The sequence below is a fragment of the Chrysoperla carnea genome, chromosome 4, assembly GCF_905475395.1.
Source record: "Chrysoperla carnea chromosome 4, inChrCarn1.1, whole genome shotgun sequence".
NCBI lineage: Eukaryota > Metazoa > Arthropoda > Insecta > Neuroptera > Chrysopidae > Chrysoperla > Chrysoperla carnea.
This window is the reverse complement of record NC_058340.1, coordinates 26,878,230-26,900,506: the sequence shown is the minus strand read 5'-3', so window position 1 is coordinate 26,900,506 and position 22,277 is coordinate 26,878,230. Positions and strand designations below refer to the sequence as shown.

The 22,277-nt window shown below is 28.1% G+C and overlaps 1 protein-coding gene across 2 annotated transcripts in view; it reads left to right on the top strand.

Annotated features, from left to right (window-relative positions):
• The first annotated feature begins 1,591 nt into the window (after positions 1–1,591).
• LOC123297256 (follistatin-related protein 5-like) overlaps positions 1,592–22,277 on the top strand; it is a 139,058-nt gene continuing 118,372 nt past the window's right edge. For both annotated transcript variants that reach the window (XM_044878848.1, XM_044878847.1), the window contains exon 1: positions 1,592–1,977. In XM_044878848.1, coding sequence (XP_044734783.1) covers positions 1,681–1,977 — 297 coding nt within the window. In that variant the 5' untranslated portion in view covers positions 1,592–1,680. The remainder of the gene's footprint in view (positions 1,978–22,277) is intronic.

Here is a 22,277-nt window from a genome sequence, read left to right as displayed (position 1 = left end):
AAGATCAAGCTTGTTACGAAAAGTGCGATCAAGTTGAGAGGGAGATATAAATTAGTGAAGTTAGACAGAAATAATTACGTTTAAACAACATAACAACATCCATGTCATACTATAAGTATATAAAATATTAATCGTTAACACAGAGACCCAGTAGCTTTATGGTAGAATACCGGACTCCGACGCAGGAGTCCAACGTTCAAAACCAGCTCATATATATTAAAATTTTCTTCGGGTTTTATCACTCATTTATCTTATCAAAAGATCACAGTCAGTAACTTAGCAAGCCAGTCAGTTTTATTCATGCAACCACAGTCATAAACTTTCCCATTCTATTTCGTTGTGAAACTGCTGCTCCCCTGTAAAATCTAATAACCTCTCAGTCCTCCACAACCTAATTTTGTTTTACTTCATAATATATGAAAAATTATTTTAAACTGACAAATTTCCTCGTGCACGAGAATGTTGTACATGACATCTGAAAAATAACCATTTATGCTATCTTGTGACTTCTCCCAATGTTCTAATTATTATATTCATTAAAATTAACAATGTTTCATTGTAATTAAGAAAACAAAGTATGATCATACATACATGTAAATTTACACTGTTAAAATTATCTAATTTTACGATAAAGTATTGGATGCTCGGGTGAATTAACTAATATTTTGATAAAGTAAACTGAATTTTCAACCTTAAGCTGTTTCCTGAACTCATCCTAAAATGGTTGCTGATTTGTTCTGTGCTTTTGATTAACGATATACTAAGTACCTTTGTTTTTCTTTCTTGCTCTCATAGTAGTTATGTTTTGTAACCGTTTTATGACAACTGCCACTACTTGAGGTTTTTTTGATAGTACCAATTTTTTATGAAAGTGAAGAGGCCGTTCACTGTCAGAATTGTTTCGTGCACATGCTAAGTGATTTTACAGTGACTAGGGAAAGCAGTTGGTATCCCCAAATGATTGTTCTTTAGTTGAAAACGATCTGAAACATGTTTCCATGTGAAGCTTTTGCCTGATATTGGCATTAATTGTTCATTCAAGTGCGACTGAACTCGAGTACCATTCATTCTTTTATTTTAGTTTTGACTGCGTTTATATAATCTAAGAAATTGACTCTTCTGTTCATCGATTCCTGAGTGTCCGGACATCCAGCAATAAGACCTGTTATAGACTGCAAGCCTATACTAAAATTTGCCAAATGAAATTTTGGCATGGGCTTATAGTCTATTATATTTATCCAGATTTATAAGTAAGCCGATACACTCCAAAACAGTTTTTATATTGTTTTGTTCTTGTGCTTCCGCTTAAACTTTGTTTTTGTACATTTATTGATGACATACATTTCAGTTTGAAGTATATCTCTGAACCTACCAGGCTATTACTTTAGTAGGATCGTTTGCGATCAAATGTTGCTTTCAGGATTTTTAAGAGCCATCTAAAAATTCTTCTCTATTTTACCTGAAATTCTCAATAGTAGATTTTCTAATACTATTACTACAATTTTTCTGCATAATACCTAGCTTGTAAATTAACAATTTTTGGTTAACAGTGTACAATCTAACTAAAGTCATTTTATTGTTCTAGATTTGGTTTACGTGTGTGTATTTGTATATATCGCATCGTCTATGTTACTGAAATAGTTATTATTATAACAATAACAACATAACATAACAAACACAATGATACGCCCAAGAGCTACTGCTGCAGCTACTGTTGTTAATGTTACTGCTTATGATGGTGTTGATAATGATGATACTGTGATTACAAATACAATTACAACAATACCAACAACAATAACAAGAACAAGAACATTAACAAGAATATCAACAATAACAACAGCAACAACAAGAAAGTCATTTATTGCTAGACAAACAGCAATACCACACAGAATATCACGTATTTTTAATAGTAAAATGGTTATACTTTTAACTATTTGTATTGCATTAATTATTACTGCAGATGGTGCTCATTTAAAGGTAGGTTCACATTATGTTAATATAAATATGTATTTTAATTTAACCATTTATGTTTATTGTAAATTTTGTAAAAGTTTATGCGTAAATTTACTCTAAACGCAGCACGATCGTTTTGGTACTGCAATGCAACCACTAAATATGAAGTACACTCTATCCGTGACTATTCTAACAAATGCTCTAAAATTCAATAAGCCGTTAGATTTTTTTATCATGTGTAACTTTTAAATGCATGTAGTTTCTTAATATTCGCAGAACTTTTTGAAATGTTTTTTTCTCGCTCCCACAAATTTGTCAGTGATGATATTACACAATGGTTAGCTCAAATAAGAACAAAAGAAAATTTTCCCGAACGCAAACACATACATGCTTACAAGTAGACGTAAATCTAAAAGTGATATGAATACATTGTCCTGACCATGAAACGTAAATATATGCGGGAAATATTAGTTTGAATTTTCAAACCAATTACTAGAACTTATAATAAAAATCAGAATTCAGTTGCTCTTGCATACCTTGAAAGAAGTTAATGCAACTTTATTTTAAAATAGGTAACAAATAATTATATAAATTTTGAAATTTTATTAACATCAGATTAAAGTTTGAATCTCCCAGTGACAAAAAGAGAATGTTTACATTTCTTACAGTCATCTTTATGAATAATACATCATCTCTATGAATACTACATCTCTATGAATACTACATATCTTTGAATACTACATCTCTATAGAATCAAGAGTTAATACCACGTATGTTTATATTTCTTTTTCATAAAACAACCCATATAAGCAGTAATAGTTACGTTCAATTTTCACCTATGGCTCGCCACTTTATTCAATATTAAACCATTTTGTTTCAAATTATTATATTATTTCTATTCTAGTTCTTGAAATCCAGATGTGTTTCTCAAACAAAATAGTTTATAGTAAGTATATGGTGGAAGCGTAAATAAATTCACTATATCTATAAATATATAGGAGACTTTCTATAGATATAGATAGATAGATAGATAGTCACTCATCACGATATCTCTGGAACTATAAGACCTAGAGACTTGAAATTTGGGAGGAATATTCCTTTTGCCAAGTAGAGGTCAGCTAAGAACGGATTTTACGAAATTCCACCCACAAGGGAGGGTTGCGGGGGTGTTCATGAATAAAAAATTCATATTTTTCAATTATGGCTTTTAATAGTTCAAAACTTGGTTAGAATGTTTTAAATTACATTTAGAAATTTTTTTAACCTTCGGAGGGTAGAAAGGTGTAGCGAGAAAGTGGGAAGGAAATATCGAATATTTACAAATATACCTAAGTGGGGTATCAAATAAAATAGCATGACGTGTACATTACAAAAATGTTATCCAACGCAAGGAAATGTGGAGGGAGGGGTGCAAGTGGGGATGTTGCCCAGCAAAGCGGGCGGGTAACAGCTAGTGTGATATAAATTTATATACTCCTCAAATTATTTGCGTTTCCATCATTTATTAACCGAATTTACTAATTATTTTTATTTCATCGCTATGAAATCGGAAACTAACTCTGCAACAAAGGACCCTTCAGGGAAAGACTGCATAGGACCATCCATAAAAGAAAAACCGTTATTATTAACTAAATGCTCATGTAATATTTTGTAACAAAATATCTTAGGTAATGGAAAATTTGTCAATTCTATTTCCAATTTTAATATATCGTCATTAAACATAAAATAATGAAAATCATGCAACTCTGTATTAAAATAATTTGAATTAAAATGAAATTTTCCAAGCTGTGAATTGATTTTTAGTCATACAATCCCTGCAAAATTAAATCTAGAACTGTTAAAATACATATGAAAAACATTAAATACTGACTTACATGACGTCTATATTCAGTTTAAAAAATCATGTATCAATTGGAAAAGCAAGAACCTTGTCCTCATTAAAGAAAATTTTCCAAAGATTTGAGTTGCTTTGGTTTTTGTGTATTTTGACTCAATTTGAACCTAGATTTGATATAAAACTACAAACAATATCACTAACATTATAATAGGTAAGACTTTGTCCTATTTGGGTTTTCCCGTACTATCATTGATTAGTTTTCAAAATGATTCACCAGGGTAAAGTGTTTTTTAGACTTACGACAGATTGATTTATAAAATTTTAAAATAGCGTTATCAAAACTATTCATTCATCAGGAAGATGAATATTGTTTTATTGATAATTTAAGGTACCTCTTACAAGTTAAACTCAACTCTTTGTAAGACCACTCATTCTGTCATTACCACTACACTTTTTTCCAGCTTTATTCCGAACTACTTCAATGATTCAATCAACAAAGCTTTGTCTTGTTTTGATTTTAAACACTGAAACGTAAAACCTCTTAATTGAATAGTCGAACGAACACATTATATAGATGTTAAAAAATTACAAATCGAATTTTATATTTACACAGTGTCATAAATTTTCTATAGTGATAAACCATTCACAGCGTTCAAACGACAATAGAAAGATTTATTTTACAGCATTTAACAATAGTAAATTTTCAGGTTACTGTGCTACAAAACATTTATTCTGTTTGAATTATTACATACATACTACTACTAAATATACATTACGGAAAAAAAAAATAGAAGTAGTCCATTGTTGTATGAAAATTTTTTTCGAACCATTACGTAATAGATTGATGAAAAATTGCAAAAATTTAACCTAAAAACCTAGTTTTTCGTCTCTGGGGGTAATAAATTTATTTTGATTTTTGTTAACAGTTTAAATGAAATTTGAATTCGTTAATTAATCGCTATAAATTAATTAAACGTAAGAATTCAATTTTTTATGTTAAGTAACGTGTAAACATGCGATGCATTAATATTTGTATTTTTTGTGGAAGAGTATGCTTTTATGACAATTTTTATAAAAAGAAGATAAAATCTGAATAAAAGATATTAATATTTAACAAATCATACACAGGTGAAATTATTGCAGAAAATTGTTCACTTGCTTATCGGAAGTTTGGTTTCATAAAAACAAAAAAATCGATTCAATACATTTTCTGCATTTTGAAAATAAATGATTAAACGGAAACCCTCTGAATATCGTTTAGCAGATTTTGATATTTTTTATAAATAACAATCATTCAAAATAAATGAGTCTCCATACTGACAAGAATGTATATACAGGGTGCTACTAAATGGCCATTGGCATTCCTATCGAACTTTCTCAATTTGTGGACACTGTGTACATTCTATGCCAAAAGTGAATAGCTGAATATTAAAATTTTCGAAAGCAGAAAATTGTATAAAGAATAACTTTTTTTCGAAAACCTTATACAAAGTTTGCCATATGTAGCAAACTTTAGTAGACACCTTGTATATAGAGATTGTAAAAATGTTTTCAGTAAAAGTTGCTAATTTTTGTAAAGACTCCATTTTAGTCTGTGTTTTTATGATCTCTCAAATAATATAAGATACACTTTAAAGAAATGATGGACTTAGCATGAAAATGGATCAACGGCCATAAACGAAGAAATTAAGAGATTTCACAAACATACAAACCAAATTTTTTCTTCAATAACCAATTCACTTTAGCCATGTTAACGAAACAGTTAAGAAAAAAGCTTCTAGATATAAGAAGAATTATATTTTGTAAAGCTCAAATGAAAAACACTGAAGAATAAAATAACATATTTCTCTGCCTCTAAATAATAAACCCTTTCTTTGTTAAAGTAAAATATTGTTATTAATCTACGAAACTATAAATCACAAATTTTGTACCTAAATAAAACCCCAAACAAAATTTATTTAGAAACTAATAGACAACCTAAAACTACGTACGAAATATTTTATCATTTGATCCCGTATTTTAATTTAATTCATAAAATCAACAAAATTGTATTCAAAATAATTGTATTAGAAAATTGATAATATTTTGTAAAATTAAATTTATTCAAAATATACTTCTAACGCCTTTCATTTAACTCTCGTTTTTATAAGGTTCTCCATTTTTTGTTTATGTATCTGAGTTTTTCTTAAATCCTTAAATATTTTGTGCTGCAAAAAAGTAATTTACTAATATAAAAAATATATATTTAAAAAATTCAATTCATTCTTTCGTGGAACATTTTTTTTTTCTGTGATTTAGTTCAATAATTATTAAAAAATTTACAAATTTGAAATTATTATTTATTTATAAATAGCACAAAATAATTAGTTAAATTTCGAACGCTTGCATATGCGATATATAAATATAGTTTTTTAGTTTCTATCTAACTTTTAAATAAAAAAAAAATGTATGAGGATGATCTCAGAAAAATTTTGAACTCAGTGCATACACATATCTGAAGAACTTTTAAAAACAAAATAAAAACCAAAATTAAATGAATGGCTTTTCAATTAATATTCCATCGTTTAATCCATCTCCATCTGTTTAGAACCTGTTTAGATGGTTAAATGGTATTAAAATATATACAATTCTAATCGAATTTACCATTTGTTATAGGATAGGGATGATAAATGAACTTGTATATTACATTAATCAAATTGAAAATGGTAGAAAACGGGTGACAGAATAATAAATAACTAATAAAATGGACACTTGAAGTAAAACGATATGAATAATTCATAATTACTTATTCATCATTGTTTTTAACATTTTGTATAAATAAATAAGTGGTGTTTCGAGAATGTCTCTCTATCTTCTTTTTGGTATCAACTAGTGTCTAAGAAAATCGATTCAAATTATTAACCTTTATTTTCGATTCTATGGTTTCTTTCTTTTAACAGTAATTTATAAACGCCTTTTCATAAAATGAAAAGCCTTCAGTTTCCTTTTGAATTATTAAACGTTAAAAAATTTGTGTCCGAATGTGATGAAACTATACAGAGTAATTTTGAGCCAAAAAATATAAAAATCTGATTCATTTTACTATTAGTCGAGTAATTTCCATGGTATTCCATAAAATCTGCTATTAAACCTTAAATTTTTGACATAATTTTGATCAAATCGAATGTATCATATTTCTACTTATATACTTCTCAACAAAAAATGATTTTTGAGTGAAAATCAGGAATCGGTGTATATACATAAATACATAAACCAAATACATGCTTTGTAGTCAAGTATTGAGTTATTTTTAGCTTTACAATACCACTCTACAAAATCTACAAAAATATATAATTTATTGTGGCAAGTGCTGCTTATAAATTTGATAATATATTTATCGCCCTTCAATCATCAATTCTAACTATGGTCGTCTCAGCTCATCAAATGATGGATCTTCGATGAACTCATAATTAAATTAAAATTTTGTTTTTATACGCTCGACAATATTTTATTTTTATGGTATTATTGTAAACTACTAGATTGTCTAAATATTTTAGATAGTTTTTTGTCACACTCTCTAGATTTTTTGATATAGAAATATCCAATTGAAAAGGATAACCTATATGATTCATCATTTTTTCAGCCAACTTTAAACGATAAAATAATAATAAAAAGCCAGATGACCTAGGAATTTTTTGTGATTATTGGAAACTTTGTTTATCAAAAAATATATTCACAAAGTTTTATTGAAATCCCTAGTATTGGGATCTGTTACTGTACCTTTTCATGACCTACTTAAGTTTTACTGTACGTTCATAGATAATACAGTAACATGAATGTTAGTGGTAAAAAACATTATGCACAGTATATTTTAGTGAGTAGGTATATATTATAAAATGTTAACTGGTGTAATACGTTATGTTATGCTTCAATATGATAATAATTGTTCAGTACACAACACAACACAAAGTGAGTTTTATATTTTCTATGAGCTAGATGTGCTTGTGAATTGTAACTCACAACTCAACTGACTATAAAGCAGAAGCACCAACAAACTATTATGTATAAACAAACAAACAAACAAACATAATATGTTATAATGATAGAAAACTGTGAAATATTTCCTTTTCGTCAATGTCTACGTCCTAAATGAAAGAAGCTCTAATGATAATCTTGAAGAGAGTAAATCCTAATCCTAACTTATTTCATTCAAGCAAAACTAGCTGTGTCTATAAGTCTGTCTATTATATTTTCTCGCGTAAACCGCCGTCAATGGGCTTGTTGACTACATTTTTTTATAACTTCAAGTGAAGAATTCTCACTGCACGGGCAGAAAAATGAAGATGGTTTTTTAAAATTTATAGAAATACGCAAGAAATGAATGTTAAAAATATCCAATTAAACAAAGAGGAATATATAGGTTAGTGACACTAAATATACATATAAAATATATAAACAACTTTGTTTTGTTAAAAGGAGATGGGCAACAATCTTTGGATCCTTAAAACTTGCTTTTTTAATCAATTTTAATTTCACTTTCAAATTTTGTTATGCTATCAATTCTAGTTTTACATTTTTATGCCTTTATTAGGCTATCAGACAACCAACGTATTTTAATGAATTTGAAATCTTAAAGAATATCATAGGCTACTTTTGGTCAAGAAATTAAAACTTTCAGGTTGTGAAATAGGTGGCGGAAGTTTGTGTGAGGAGCCAGTCATTTCTCCAGTTAGGTTATTCACGGTATTATAGCTTATGTACATCAGAATAGGACATGTAGGCTAAAATTTTTAAAATACATACACCGCAACCGTCCGAAAAACACACCTAAAGCCATCATTTTCTTTTCATGCGAACTACTAAAGATTTTCAAAAACTAACTTCATTTTTCTGTCCATAAGTGATAATTCTCACACCCAAAATGATAAACAAATCATTTAGGCACCATCCCAATTAACCAGTTCAGCAATCAGTTTACGCTTCATATGCCCCACATGACAAACTCATTAAAGTTGATTCGGTTCAATAATTGATAGAACTATGATCCCATTAGGAACGTTCTTAATTATAATTGATAAAATTATGTATATCCATTAGAAAAACGTCATCCGTTTTCCAAGTTCTGTTAATTTTCTATTAGAAATGTTTAGACTTTTTGAATAACGCCTGATTCTGTATCGTAATGTTACTTATACCTATCTCTATACATACATAACACTGACTTTGTAACACATAGGAATATGTACCTGTGTCTGTATGAATATTGCCCATGTTTAAAACCAACCATATTTATTGTACAGAGAGATTGTAGGGTATTAATATTTGTTAGTTTATCTTCTTTGTAACATAATGCATACATCAGTGCACAATTATTAATATAAATAGAAAATTGTTTGGTATATAATACTTACTACTAGTGTGCTGGTAGTTTTATCTATTAACAAGTAGATATAACTTTTTCATTGGGTATAATAGTCAATGCGGGGGTGAAGTTATATTAGAGCTACATATTAAATGGTAAATTGTTTTACCTTAACAGTCATACTAAACACTAAGATGGCATAAACATAAATCACACTCTTAAAAATTAAAATGTTTGGATTGTATTAAACTTCGTGATTTCTCGATATTGACATTAAAATTCAAATAAATTTATAGTTATTCATTAATATAATAATTTTTATACCCTGAATATATTTAATACACATCAAGCTATCACTTATGTGCTTAATTCCGGGACCAGGACGACAAATTCTTGAAACCTATTAGAGCTAGGATAATTATGATCACAAATTTGAAAATCATGACCCAAATTTAGTAGAATCACATATTTGGTTTATCGAAATTGGGTAAAATTTGGATGTGATAGAGCAAAATTTTTTTTTTTTGGATTCTGATGACGTCATTGAGTTAAAAATTCGATGTTTTTGATAACACAGGCAAATTTGATCCGATCTAATTGAAATTTTTTTGAATCCCACTAACTTTGAGTCATTCTTTTCAGGTGCGATGCGAGTTTTTCGCTAGCTATCACTTATATGCTGAATTCCGGGACCAGGACTCCAAATTCTTGAAACCTATTAGAGCTAGGTTAATTTTGATCATAAATATGAAAAGTATGACCCAAATTTAGTAAAATTACATAGTTGGTTTATCAAAATTGGATTAAATTTGGACGTGATAGGGCAAAATTAAATTTTTTGGATTCTGATGACGTCATCAAGATAAAATTTGATTATTTTAATTATCATATTTCTTTAAGTAGTTTTTAACGATAGCTGTGCTTAAAATCTCGAAAAAAAAAACATAGTTCATAGAAATAACGGTTTTTAAATTTAAATGTTCACCTCAGGCACAACGCTCTATCATATCTAGGTATAAGCTTATTACACTAAAATAAAATCTGCATTGAAAATATTCAATATTACTATGTGGTTTATTTTTAAATTATTATGTCCGAATGAATAAGGACTTTGTACTCAAAGAAAAATACCTATTTTCCAACAAATACTAAGTACGTATATTCTGTAAAACTCTTCCTATATCAGTACAATTGTTGCTCTATCAAACATAAGCTTTCTTCAAAAACGTAATAAAGAATTGGTTATACGACTCGATTCAGTATCTACAACTAATATAACTTGTTCGAATTTTCTTTTTTAAGATTTTATATCGTTTTAAATGTGGGGGTAGGTTATGAAAAACACTATAGAGTGATTACAAACATTGCCTTTAAGAACATAGTGGTCTCCCAGTTTCACCGATCTGACTTTAAAGAAAGAACAAAATAAATTTTTATATTTTCTATGATTTAAGAAAGATCTATGGATAATACTATTACAATACTATTTTGGTACAATGGTTGACTTATAATTCTTATAATCGAAAATAGAGTTCAATCGATAAATAAGCAAAAAAAATTACATATAAAAACAAAATTGTTGCTACGTGCAAACATTTTTACCTACTATAAAATTATTGGTTTGAAAATAAACGTAACCATAAAAAATATAATATAAATGCGTAGGCTTTACATAATAATTTTATTTTATAAAATTAACGTTGGTAAAGAAGAAACCCTACCTCTTTCACAGAGCTTCTAACTTTTAATCTAGTGGTTTAGTTTTATTTATTAAAAAAAAAAAAAAGTTTTAAACTTTATATAGAAAACATTTATTTATACCTATATCAACATCAATTGATAATTTAAAAAAATAATAAACACAGTAAAAAACTTTGAACTTTTTCAATTTTATAGAAGCTTTTAAAAACATTTTTCTGTTTGCCACCTTTTTTTATTATATAATATTCAATTATGCACAATAAAAAATTCTGAAAATTTTATAAATAATGATATAAATATTCAATTTTTTCATTTCACTTTCGTACAACCATACATAATGTCTAGAAGTAAAAAAAATTTTTGAAACAGATTTTAAAAAGAACTAAATGAATTTAAAGACATATACTATGAGGCCAAATTTTTCTATTTTCCTCGTTTTCATTTTTATTTACATTTATTTATGAAAAATACAACATTTTTTCTTTGATTCACTTTCATTGCAACACTTTCATACAATTCCTTAGACATAATTAAAAATAATGAAAACTTTCTTGAAAATGTTTATTAAGAACAGAAAATCCAAGCGTATGCACTGAAGAAAGAAATACAAAACTAACTGGTTTACGAACAGAAAACATATCAAATAAGGTCAGAAATTTGATATGCATTTTAAAGTTACTTATTTTGTATTTAAGCTTAATTTTGAAGAAATTTCAATTCATTTGAAATATATTACTTGTTTCGTTTTTCTTTAGGTCTTAAGTTCTGTTAACATATTTGATTTTATTAAATAACCAGAATGGTTGTTTTATCGAAGAATTTAAAAAAAATATTCGATATAATATATGAGTTGGTCTTTAAAATATTACTTTATTTTTTCCTAAAGAAATTTAATTATTTCGATTGAACAAATTTTCTATGATTTAACTGAAAGGAATTTTATAAAAGTAAAATAGAAGAAGATATTTTGGTATTGAAAACAAAATGGTGTATAATGTACAATAAATTCATTTCAAATTTTAGGTAGACGCATAGAATAATTTTGTTGATTTCTGACGATTGAATAAATGTTTTTAAGTTTATTCTACAAGAAGTTACCCACCCACTCCGATAGATGATTTCAACTTACTTCGAAAATAATAATCTTGCTATATTCTTTCTCAATTTCTCAAACTCCTAAAGCACCACAATTTACTCCTTGGCAACACTATGCTCTGTTAATTCCCATGAAGTGTTTTCAGAGGTCGTCTTCTTCGCTGTATAGTTAGTGTATTTAGGTTTATACTATTTTGCCCTCCAATAATTTAAAAACGCTTTAAATATTCCGTACAAAATTATAAATAAGCAAACAAGAGCAAGATATTGTAATTTTTTTGATTTCAAATTAATTTCAATATATTAATAATTTTTGATTAAAATGGATACTCTCGTACAAAATTTAATAAAAAGAAAATTACTTTGTCTTTTATAGTATTTGTAAGTATTTGTATACTTAATGCAACAGATTCTGATGATTTTAAATTAATAATTATCTTTAATAGTTGTATATATATATATAACTATATACCCAAGGAATGTAGACCTTTGGGCTATTTCACAATTTTACCTTCAATAATTTTTTTATTCCTTGTAACTACCTCTATAATACATATATACCTATAATAAATATATATTGTATATTTGATACAATAATCGATTGTATCCAATACCACAATTTCATTTCCTTTTTCCTACACGGAAACTATATTCAAAATAAAATATAATAATTGACATAAATATATATCAGATGAAATAATTTCTGATCGGAAGATAACAATTGTAGCGTGACGTTAACCTCACGAACATCAATTATTATTCTTTGTTATATGTATTTATATACCCATGTGTATACATTTAGGAATTATTTCGTCATTTTTCATCAAATTTTTATATTGCCAATATCTTAACATGATGAAAATAACACAATGTATGCATAAAGTTTACTCAGCCAATTTTGTTTTTGGAAAAAGCTACTTCTAAAGCTTTAATTTTCCAAGCACTTTTTATCTAGATTGATTGATTTACTATTGCAAAATCCCTACTTTTGTACTCTACTGATAAACTGATCCAAATTACTATCGATTTTACTAATCTTTTTTACAGAAAAATTTAGAAATATGTTATATCAAACACACCATCAAAAATTTCTGAACATCTAGCTAATTGAAAGTGGTTATTGCACCATTTAAATGAAATATATCAAGGTATATTAAGTTCAGTCCTAATTAACAAATTTTTAATTAAAAATTAAATTTTTGTTTGAAACATTTTTTCTTAAACATCACCCGCGCGGGCTCAAATTATCTGCAAATTTTTTAGTTTGTATTATATGGGAATATCATTTACATGTGTGTGGTTATCTATGAGTGGATATCTTTCTTTACTTGCATGACGTAAAAAAAAAACGATTGAGTCATCAGCACGGCCTATACACTGCATTTCCACAATTAACTAAGTCAATGGTTTGTTTTCACTTGTTTGTGTATTAAAGTCAAGTTTTAGGTCTGTTTAGGTAATTTTTTTATTGATTTAATTAGTAAATAGTGTGCATGGCGGCTCGCATGAAATGTTGCTGTTTCTATTTTATATTTCCATGGTTACATACAACGCTATAAGTATCCCCGCAAGCTAAACAATTTTCTTTTGTAAAATTTTTTGGAATCAAATCTCGTAAATGGTTGAATTTCTCATGAAAGACAGGGTGGCGAAGGACTTCTATAACATACAATATATTTAGCAAGATTCAGAAAGAAATTTATGGCGGTACCCACAAATATTATACTCATTTCAGTTCATGCGACCATTTTTTCAAAATACAAACGTACACACCAAAAAATACCATTTAATTTTATGTGTATGTTTCACACAATTTTGTAAATATATCTTATGGACATTTATGTAAAGTCGGAAGAACATTCAAGGAAAAAAAAAAAACAATTCAAAAAAGAAAAAATACCATTTTCATAAAAACTAAGTATATATGGTCAGCTTCATATTCATAAACCGTAAAACAGATTGTATTATTCCTTTACGCAAGAGCTACAAAATTTCATATAACAGCTACAAATAAATTTTCTTCTTAGAATTTAAGGTAGTGAACCAAACTAAAATGATTTGTCCTATAATCTGTGTGTTTGTGTGTTTTTGTGTGTGTATTTTATATTTGTCTTCTACATATACCCACTAAATCTTATACAGTTTATAAGTATAGAAATAAGGGAAAATCAATATCTAAAATATTAAATACAAAAGAAAAGTTTTATTTGATTGTTCTGTGATGTTTATAAATAGATGTGCTTACATTCAACTTAGTTACATTGATTTTTCATATAATGGAACTAAAAAACCTCGCACGACTCCTGTATAAAACTATATGAAAGTTCTAAAGAAGAAAAGTCTTCGAAGTTCATTAATTTGTTCCAACGTTGGGACAAGCATACGTGAAAACAAGTGAAAAACAATTGACTGAGTAAATTGTTGACATACCATTGTTGACATATAGACAGTGTTGATTACGGAATCGTTTGTTAAAATGTTTCAAACAAAAGTTGTTTATTTTTTTATAAGGAACATTTTTTATATTTAAATTTTCTTCTCTATATATAACGGTTTACAAGATGGGTCCCACGGACCCAAGGCTCAGTTGACCTATGTTGATCATTTACGAACTCGACCTCTCTTTTTACGTCCTGAGTACGCTTTAAAATTTTAGCTTTATATCTTTTTTCATTTTTGAGTTATCATGTTGACAGACAGACGGACAGACAGGCAGACACACGGACAAACAGACAGAAAAAAAAATGGAATAATTAGATGATTTTTTGAACACCTATATCAAAATTTTGTTCGTAGCACCAAGATACTTACAAACTTGGGGCTAAACCTAGTATACCTTGATATATTTCATATATACATGGAACAAAGAAGTTTAACTAAGATGTTAAATACGCGCTCGTGCCAGGAGGTACTCAGATCACATTTCCATGCAAGAGGCACTTGGTGAAATATTTAAACTATCATATTAGGAACACAAATTTAGCAAGAATATAATATTTGAAGACCATTTTCATTGAAGTCATTGAGAAGAAACAAAAAGTCATTGGTGGTTTTCTTCAAATGCATTGTTTTTCGTAAAACGCAAAAGAAAAAACGTTCTTGACAGTATTTGATTTTTTGACAGGTTTCCTAACAACGTAACCCCATGTACGTGTAATAATTAATTTAAAAAGTATGCAAGTTTACATTTTTAAGTTCGGATATGCTAACTATATCCGATTAGAAAAACTGTAACCTTCAACAAATGTTTGCTTGTATATAGAGATCGATAGCTATTTTTATCAACAACAAAAGAGTAGTGATGCCGTGTATGTTGTTTGTTATTGTTTGTAATTGCATTAAATGTCAATGCTTTCATGATTAATTTTCGTTGTAATTGTATATGATATAAAAAAAACTCAAAGCACGCACATATAATTTCTAATTAGTAATAATGGTATCAGCACAATATAAGTGAAATGAACTAGAACGATGAAAATATAACCTGCTCTGTTTTTTAATAATTTTCACAGTTTCTCTAGTATTTTATAATTTCCATTTCCTTAACCATCATATTAATAAAAAATATAAAATATATATGAAATGTTGAAAAATAGTGGTTTGGGTGACCTCTAATAAGGACTCATGGGTCTGATAAACGGAAGTACAACAAAGCTGTTTGCTAGCTGTATTTCGTTCAATCATAGCCCATTCGCAGGGAGCGTGGTAGGTTGAGGCGACAGCTTAATCGACTGCAGCTTATAAAATTTGCGAAAAATTATGAACAAACGAACAAACAATCTTTCTTTCACATTTATAATATATACTACCTGGATATTCTAATAGCCTTCACCTCTCTTATCCCTCACTTATCCCCTTCCATAACACTCAACATGCTATGTAATATTTAGCTATGTAAAACAAGGAATTGTCCACATCCTTACTTTCACATTTATAATATATAAGGATAAGGTTGGCTGATAAGTCCCCGGTCTGACACATAGATGGCGTCGCTAGTATTAAATGCATATTATTTTTATATAGTACCAACCTTCAAATGATTCGTGTCAAAATTTGACGTCTGTAAGTCAATTAGTTTGTGAGATAGAGCGTCTTTTGTGAAGCAACTTTTGTTATTGTGAAAAAAATGGAAAAAATGGAATTTCGTGTTTTGATAAAATACTGTTTTCTGAAGGGAAAAAATACAGAGTCCGGAAACTCATTATCAAGCCAAGTTTTTGCTTCCACTGTATTTTTTCCCTTCAGAAAACAGTATTTTATCAAAACACGAAATTCCATTTTTTCCATTTTTTTCACAATAACAAAAGTTGCTTCACAAAAGACGCTCTATCTCACAAACTAATTGACTTACAGACGTCAAATTTTGACACGAATCATTTGAAGGTTGGTACTATATAAAAATAATATGCATTTAATACTAGCGACGCCATCTATGTGTCAGACCGGGGACTTATCAGCCAACCTATTATAGATAGGAAAGGGCATCAAAATTAGTTACAATTCTCCAGAAAAACTTTTGATCAAATCCTTCAACCTAAATAAGCGCAAAATGGGTTTTCCTTGCACAGTAATATTGGCGAAGCCAGACCACCTTCTTAATATCGGCAAATATCACTATCGTGATTCTTTTAACTTTTCCATCGTTGTAAAATGTTGAGAAAAACGTATTCCAGACATGTATTTTTTTTAAATCTTACAATACATAAAATCACGTTTTATATAATAAGTTATATAAACTTATAAATCATCTATATAATAAATTAAAAACAATAAAATAATAACAGACATACTAAAGAAATAAAATAGTGAATAGAAAAAGTTTAATAATGGATAGCTAACGTATAGTTGAGAGTACCAACAGAACCAACGTTATAATATGTATGTATTATTGTCGTTCACTCAACAATGCACATTTAGGTCGAGTGTTAATAATATTTTATACAAACTTTGTATCAACTTCATATACTGATGTTTTCTAATATCCTTCTAACAAATGTACATAATAATATCACATTGTATTGGATATGACTTAAGATGGAACATCAATAACTTTCTGTTGAAAATTAATATCTTCATTGATAGATTTTAACTAATGTTTTTAGAGGTTCCTTAAATTAAAAAAAATTCAATCTCTATGAAACTGACTTAATAAGAAAGAAGAAAATTTTATGCTGAATGTTTAAATATGATTTCAGCTACGTGTCCATTCTGGATTTTAAGCGCTTTAATGAAAAATAAACAATACACATAGACAGGCTATTTTAAAATAGACATTTCAATGGTTAAAATGAGCCCGGGTTGAGTATAAAAATCGAAAAAAACATCAAGAAAGTTTGTCGTTGAAAAGACATGCACGTTTGTCGTTGAAATGACATCTGGCATGCATCGACGTGTACAAAACCCAACCGTCTGATATTTGGTAAATTGATAGTGATAAGAAAACTATGGTTTATTTTACACTTGGCTGGGAAATTTAGCATTATCTTGATATACGGTTTTTACTACTGGAAGAGGTTAAATTTAAAATCTTTGCCTGACCTCCTAACAGTATTATCGAGTACTTAATTCACCAATTGAATTTTTTGTTTCATCACGTCGATCATTTAGTACTAAATAACACCCAACTAAGAGGTCAAGCAAAAAAATTTGATCTATCCATCTCTAGTAACAGAAAACCAGACTCTTCCAACACTTGGAATTTCTGAGTCATGTGGAGAAGAAACAAAAGTATCGCCATTACCAACTTTCAATCTACAGACCACCAGGCGGTTAAAATGCATTTATAAGGACGATTCATAGCTCCTTAACTGATACACTTAAGGTAGTACCTACACGAAAGTGATATTTCAAGAATTTCTCAAAACTCAGAATATAAAATATTTAATTCATAATACACATGCTGTTAAAATTAGAAGATGATTTACCATGCCATACATGAGATATTAGCAATTAAAAGTGACGCAATTTGTACGTGTACATGGGAGAAGCGTATAAAAATACACAAATTTACAAATATTATATTTATTTATCAATGAATGACGTTCACCATCTCTATGAAAAACTAATATAATGTAGAATACTATATTTAGAAAATATATAAAAAAAAATAAAAATTATTTACCATATAGTTTCGATAAAAAACTTAAATAAATAACTCGTTTTAGCGATGTTTTTTTGTGGAGAGGATATAGAAACTAATGGTAAACGTATATATCATAGTGTGTGTCTGTATACGTATAGGAGATAAATTAGTGTGTAACTACAGTCTTGTGAAAATAATATATGGTATATGTATAATAGTCATAGCACAGTTAATGCACTGAATGATAGTATTAGTCCAAAACTTTTTGACTGGACTGTCGCGGAGGAACTACCTTAATGTGTAATAATATATCTATAAAATTGAGTAAAGAGTTACTCCACCAAAAAAAAAAAAAAAAAAACTTCAAATGCGTAAAATTAGTAAAGTTAGTTCAATTTCCGTGATAAAAATTTGGTCATGGACACTTTATGATCATAAACATTCGTACTTTTTGTTAAAGATGTCAAAAGATAAACCAATAAATATTTGTTGTTTCGATTTTCTATCGAAAATAATATCTTCTATCTGAAAATGAATATACCTTACAGTTATAACCGTATATAAAACGTTCAACAAAATAGTATGTATTGCTTGCTTTTGCTGTTATTACATAACAACATAGGCGTTATAATAACGTGCACTGAAGAAAACTCTGATGCATACACTTTAGTTACAAACATTTTGAAAACAAATCCTTATTTACGAATGAAGAAGTTGTTGGTGCTTGTTGCTTGCACAATTTTAAGTTCATATATTTTCTTTATGTACAAAGTGTTAAAAAAAATTTTATTCCTAACTTTAAAGGAAGATTTTATGTTTATATGGGAACTGTCAATTTTAAAAGAAGAATTTGCTTTGATCTTGGACTCCCAACATTTTGCATAGTCAACCAAGTATTTTTTCTATGAAAATTCAAGAGGGTGCGTTTCTCTTTAAGTTCAATAAGAAAATTTTTAATTAACTGGTAAAAATAGAATTTTAAAATAAATGACAAATCATAGTTTAACCCGACAAAAGAAACGTTTATTTACCAACGATGATAAAGTTTTTTTGCCGGTTAGCATCTAGACTAGCGATCGAGCAATGGGAAGAGCTGTTGCGGTATACTTTCATTCTTTTTGTTATATAAATCCAAAATACAAAATCTGAATTGTATGTAGCGAAACAACAAATAAAAGTAACAAGAATTATTTTCCCTTATCCTCGGAGCATCCAACATTTAAATTTAAAATATTTTGAAAGGAATGAACTGAGAAAAAGAAAAAATTTGGTTAAAAACGGAGAAATAAAAACCAGTATACTTTGATTAAAAACGTAGAAATTTTATATCTATAAATCAATTATTATTAATGTGTGATAACACACCTTTTGAGTCTTTCTGTATTTAAAAGAAAAGTTGTTACAAAACAAAATAATATATATATACAACAAAATACAACCAAAGAAAACTTCCTGGAATAACACACTTTACTTTTCACAAAAACAATAGAACTAAATTATTTTAAAACAAATGACTTATTTAATATTTTCAAATGTTTATAAGAATATTTTTACAAGTAACATCTGTTAATGGAGAAAAATTTTTAATAAACTTGTTCATTTACTCTGATTATATTTACATAGTGCAATATTTTATCGTTTGAATCGTTTTTGCTTAATTTTGTTTATAAAAGATGATTAAAATATAAAAATAATAGATTTTAAAAAAAGCAATATCCGATTTGATCAATTCTTAAGGATGTACGAGCACCCAGGCAATTTTAAATAAAAAGCTTGAATTTTTTTTGTATGACGTTGGACTAAGTCGAAATCAATTCTGAAAAATTTAGGGGGGGAGGATGCAAGTAGTATAGTATTATAATATGTATGAATATTAAAAAATAGGAAAATTCTTTCTTCTAGCAGTATATTAGATCTACACCTCAAACATGTCAGTTAAACAAATGCTCGTTAAACTGACATGTTTGTGTCGTATGTCTGGGAAAACGGCTCATGAAATTTGTAGACCAGTATGGACATTTATTTTTACTTATATTTATTAAACATTTGTGTGAAAATTAGCCGGTTGTTGATAACCCTCGTTTTTCCTAGATGTTGGGGGTGCAGGTTACGCTGAACGGCCCAATATTTTTGTAGGCCACTATTTTTTTTCTTTTATTATATTCATTTATCTTGCATTCAAGAAAAAAGCAAATGGTTGTTCATAATTTTTCAATAGGTCGTTTTAGTAACATGTGTTTGTACAGAAAATGTTGTAGGTTATACTGAAATGAAGCCACTCACGAAGTTTAGTAAGTGTGTTAATCACGAAAAAATACCTCCCCCCCTGTACTATAGACTATATCAGTATTTTGAAGGTATTTTCTTGACAAAACCAAAAATAAAGAAACCAGTTAATATTATCCGATATCCGATAATATTATTCTAATCTCCAATAAATATAAAAAAACTTGATATTATATTTGAAAATTCATCGTCATAAAGTCGAATGGTTGTTTTCTTGTAGTAGTTCAGGAATTTAAGCTTACAGGCGCTCAAGTTGCATCAACGAACAATCAATCAATTACATAACATTTTACAATAGTTTATCATTAGATTTAAACCCATGTATACTTTAAACATATTATTTACTCTAATAAAAGCATTAAATTTTCAATAAAAATAAAATAAAAAGCTTTTTCACTGTAATACAATACAACACCAATGACCGTACATGATCGATGTATTACAAAAAGTAAACTTTTGTTGTAAAATAGAATAAAATAATAAAACAATAAAAAATAAAACGAGCCGTGTTGTGATGATAATGAGTCTTACAAGTCAAACCAAACCTATTGTAGTATATTATCTCTGCGCTCAAAAACCCATTCACCCTTTTTATGACCAGAAAGAAGAATAAAAAAAAAAACTAGAAAATTTATAAATATTGTAAAGATTGGCAAAGCAATATTTTTCCTTCTGGGACGGATTTTAAAGGCTGACCTTCTCTGGTCCATACTGTAGGAATATTGTAGCAGTGGTGCAGATCAAAACTCTGAACATGTCTGCTGGAATAAATGCTTTGGTTATATTGCTTATAAAAACTTTTGAAAAGCATAAAAAGTATATGTACGTTTCTCTCTCCAGTTAATATTTGCTTAAGGTTTTAATTTTATTAGAAGTCGATAGCTTCGTGCTATTTCTGCCAAACTTATATTCGCTTTACAATTCACTTAATGAGAATTATTGGAAATTGTTCAAAATTGTTATTCCAAAAGTAATTCCACATGCCTGAAATTACACTTACGGAAAACATTATTACAGAGTAAACTGCCTTCAACAATTCGAAAGTTTTACCCATTATACATATTTTCATTCAAGTGGAATGTTTTATAGTTCATCATTATATTTATAACATAAACTAAGCCGTTCTGATACTTCTAGATATATTTTTAGCGAAACATTTTTCATTTCAATTTTCGGTACAAAAATCTAAACTTTCTAGTCACAAAGTTAATAAAACAAAAAAGAATTATCATCGTATATTTTACATTTTTATAAAACAAATAAACCTAACGACTGTAAATTGAAAAAGTATTTAATATCATTCGTGTTTATATGATAAAATTACACACTAATGGCCTATATACATTTTACAGTATGCCCTAAAAGTCATGTGCCACGTCGTTAGCCCTAGTGTCTCAAATATGTAAGAGAAATGGAAATTTTTTAGGTTTGATGACATATGAATTTTAGAGCTACTAATTGGAAAGACTATAAAATATGAAAATAAAAATTTGACACAAACGGGAAGTCTTAACCGGTCTGCGTCACCTAAATCTTTACGGTTATCGGTGAATCAAACTCTAATTTTATTTAAAAAATTTAAATTTTTTTTTATAATTTCAAAGACGTCTGAAAAGCTTTCATAATTTGTAATGAAGATAATCAATAATCTAGAATATGGCTATGGACTTTAAGAACGTACTGTATGTATAGATAGATGTGAAATCAAATACGTTTACTTTTTGTATAAATAACAGTGCTTCAATTTTTTCCCAATATACCTATACTTTCATTTCTGTGTATTTTTGAATTCGAAATTATTCTCGTTCGTATTGATATAAACAAAACATAAAAAAAAATTTGTCTTTCGTACTCTTGACTGTATAATAATACAATGTTGTTTATTTTGTATAGATTCCTGCAAATAAAGTAAACAAATTGTATAAAATAAAAATATAGTCGTATTATACAGGGCGTGAAGAAATGCTGTCTACATTAAACAG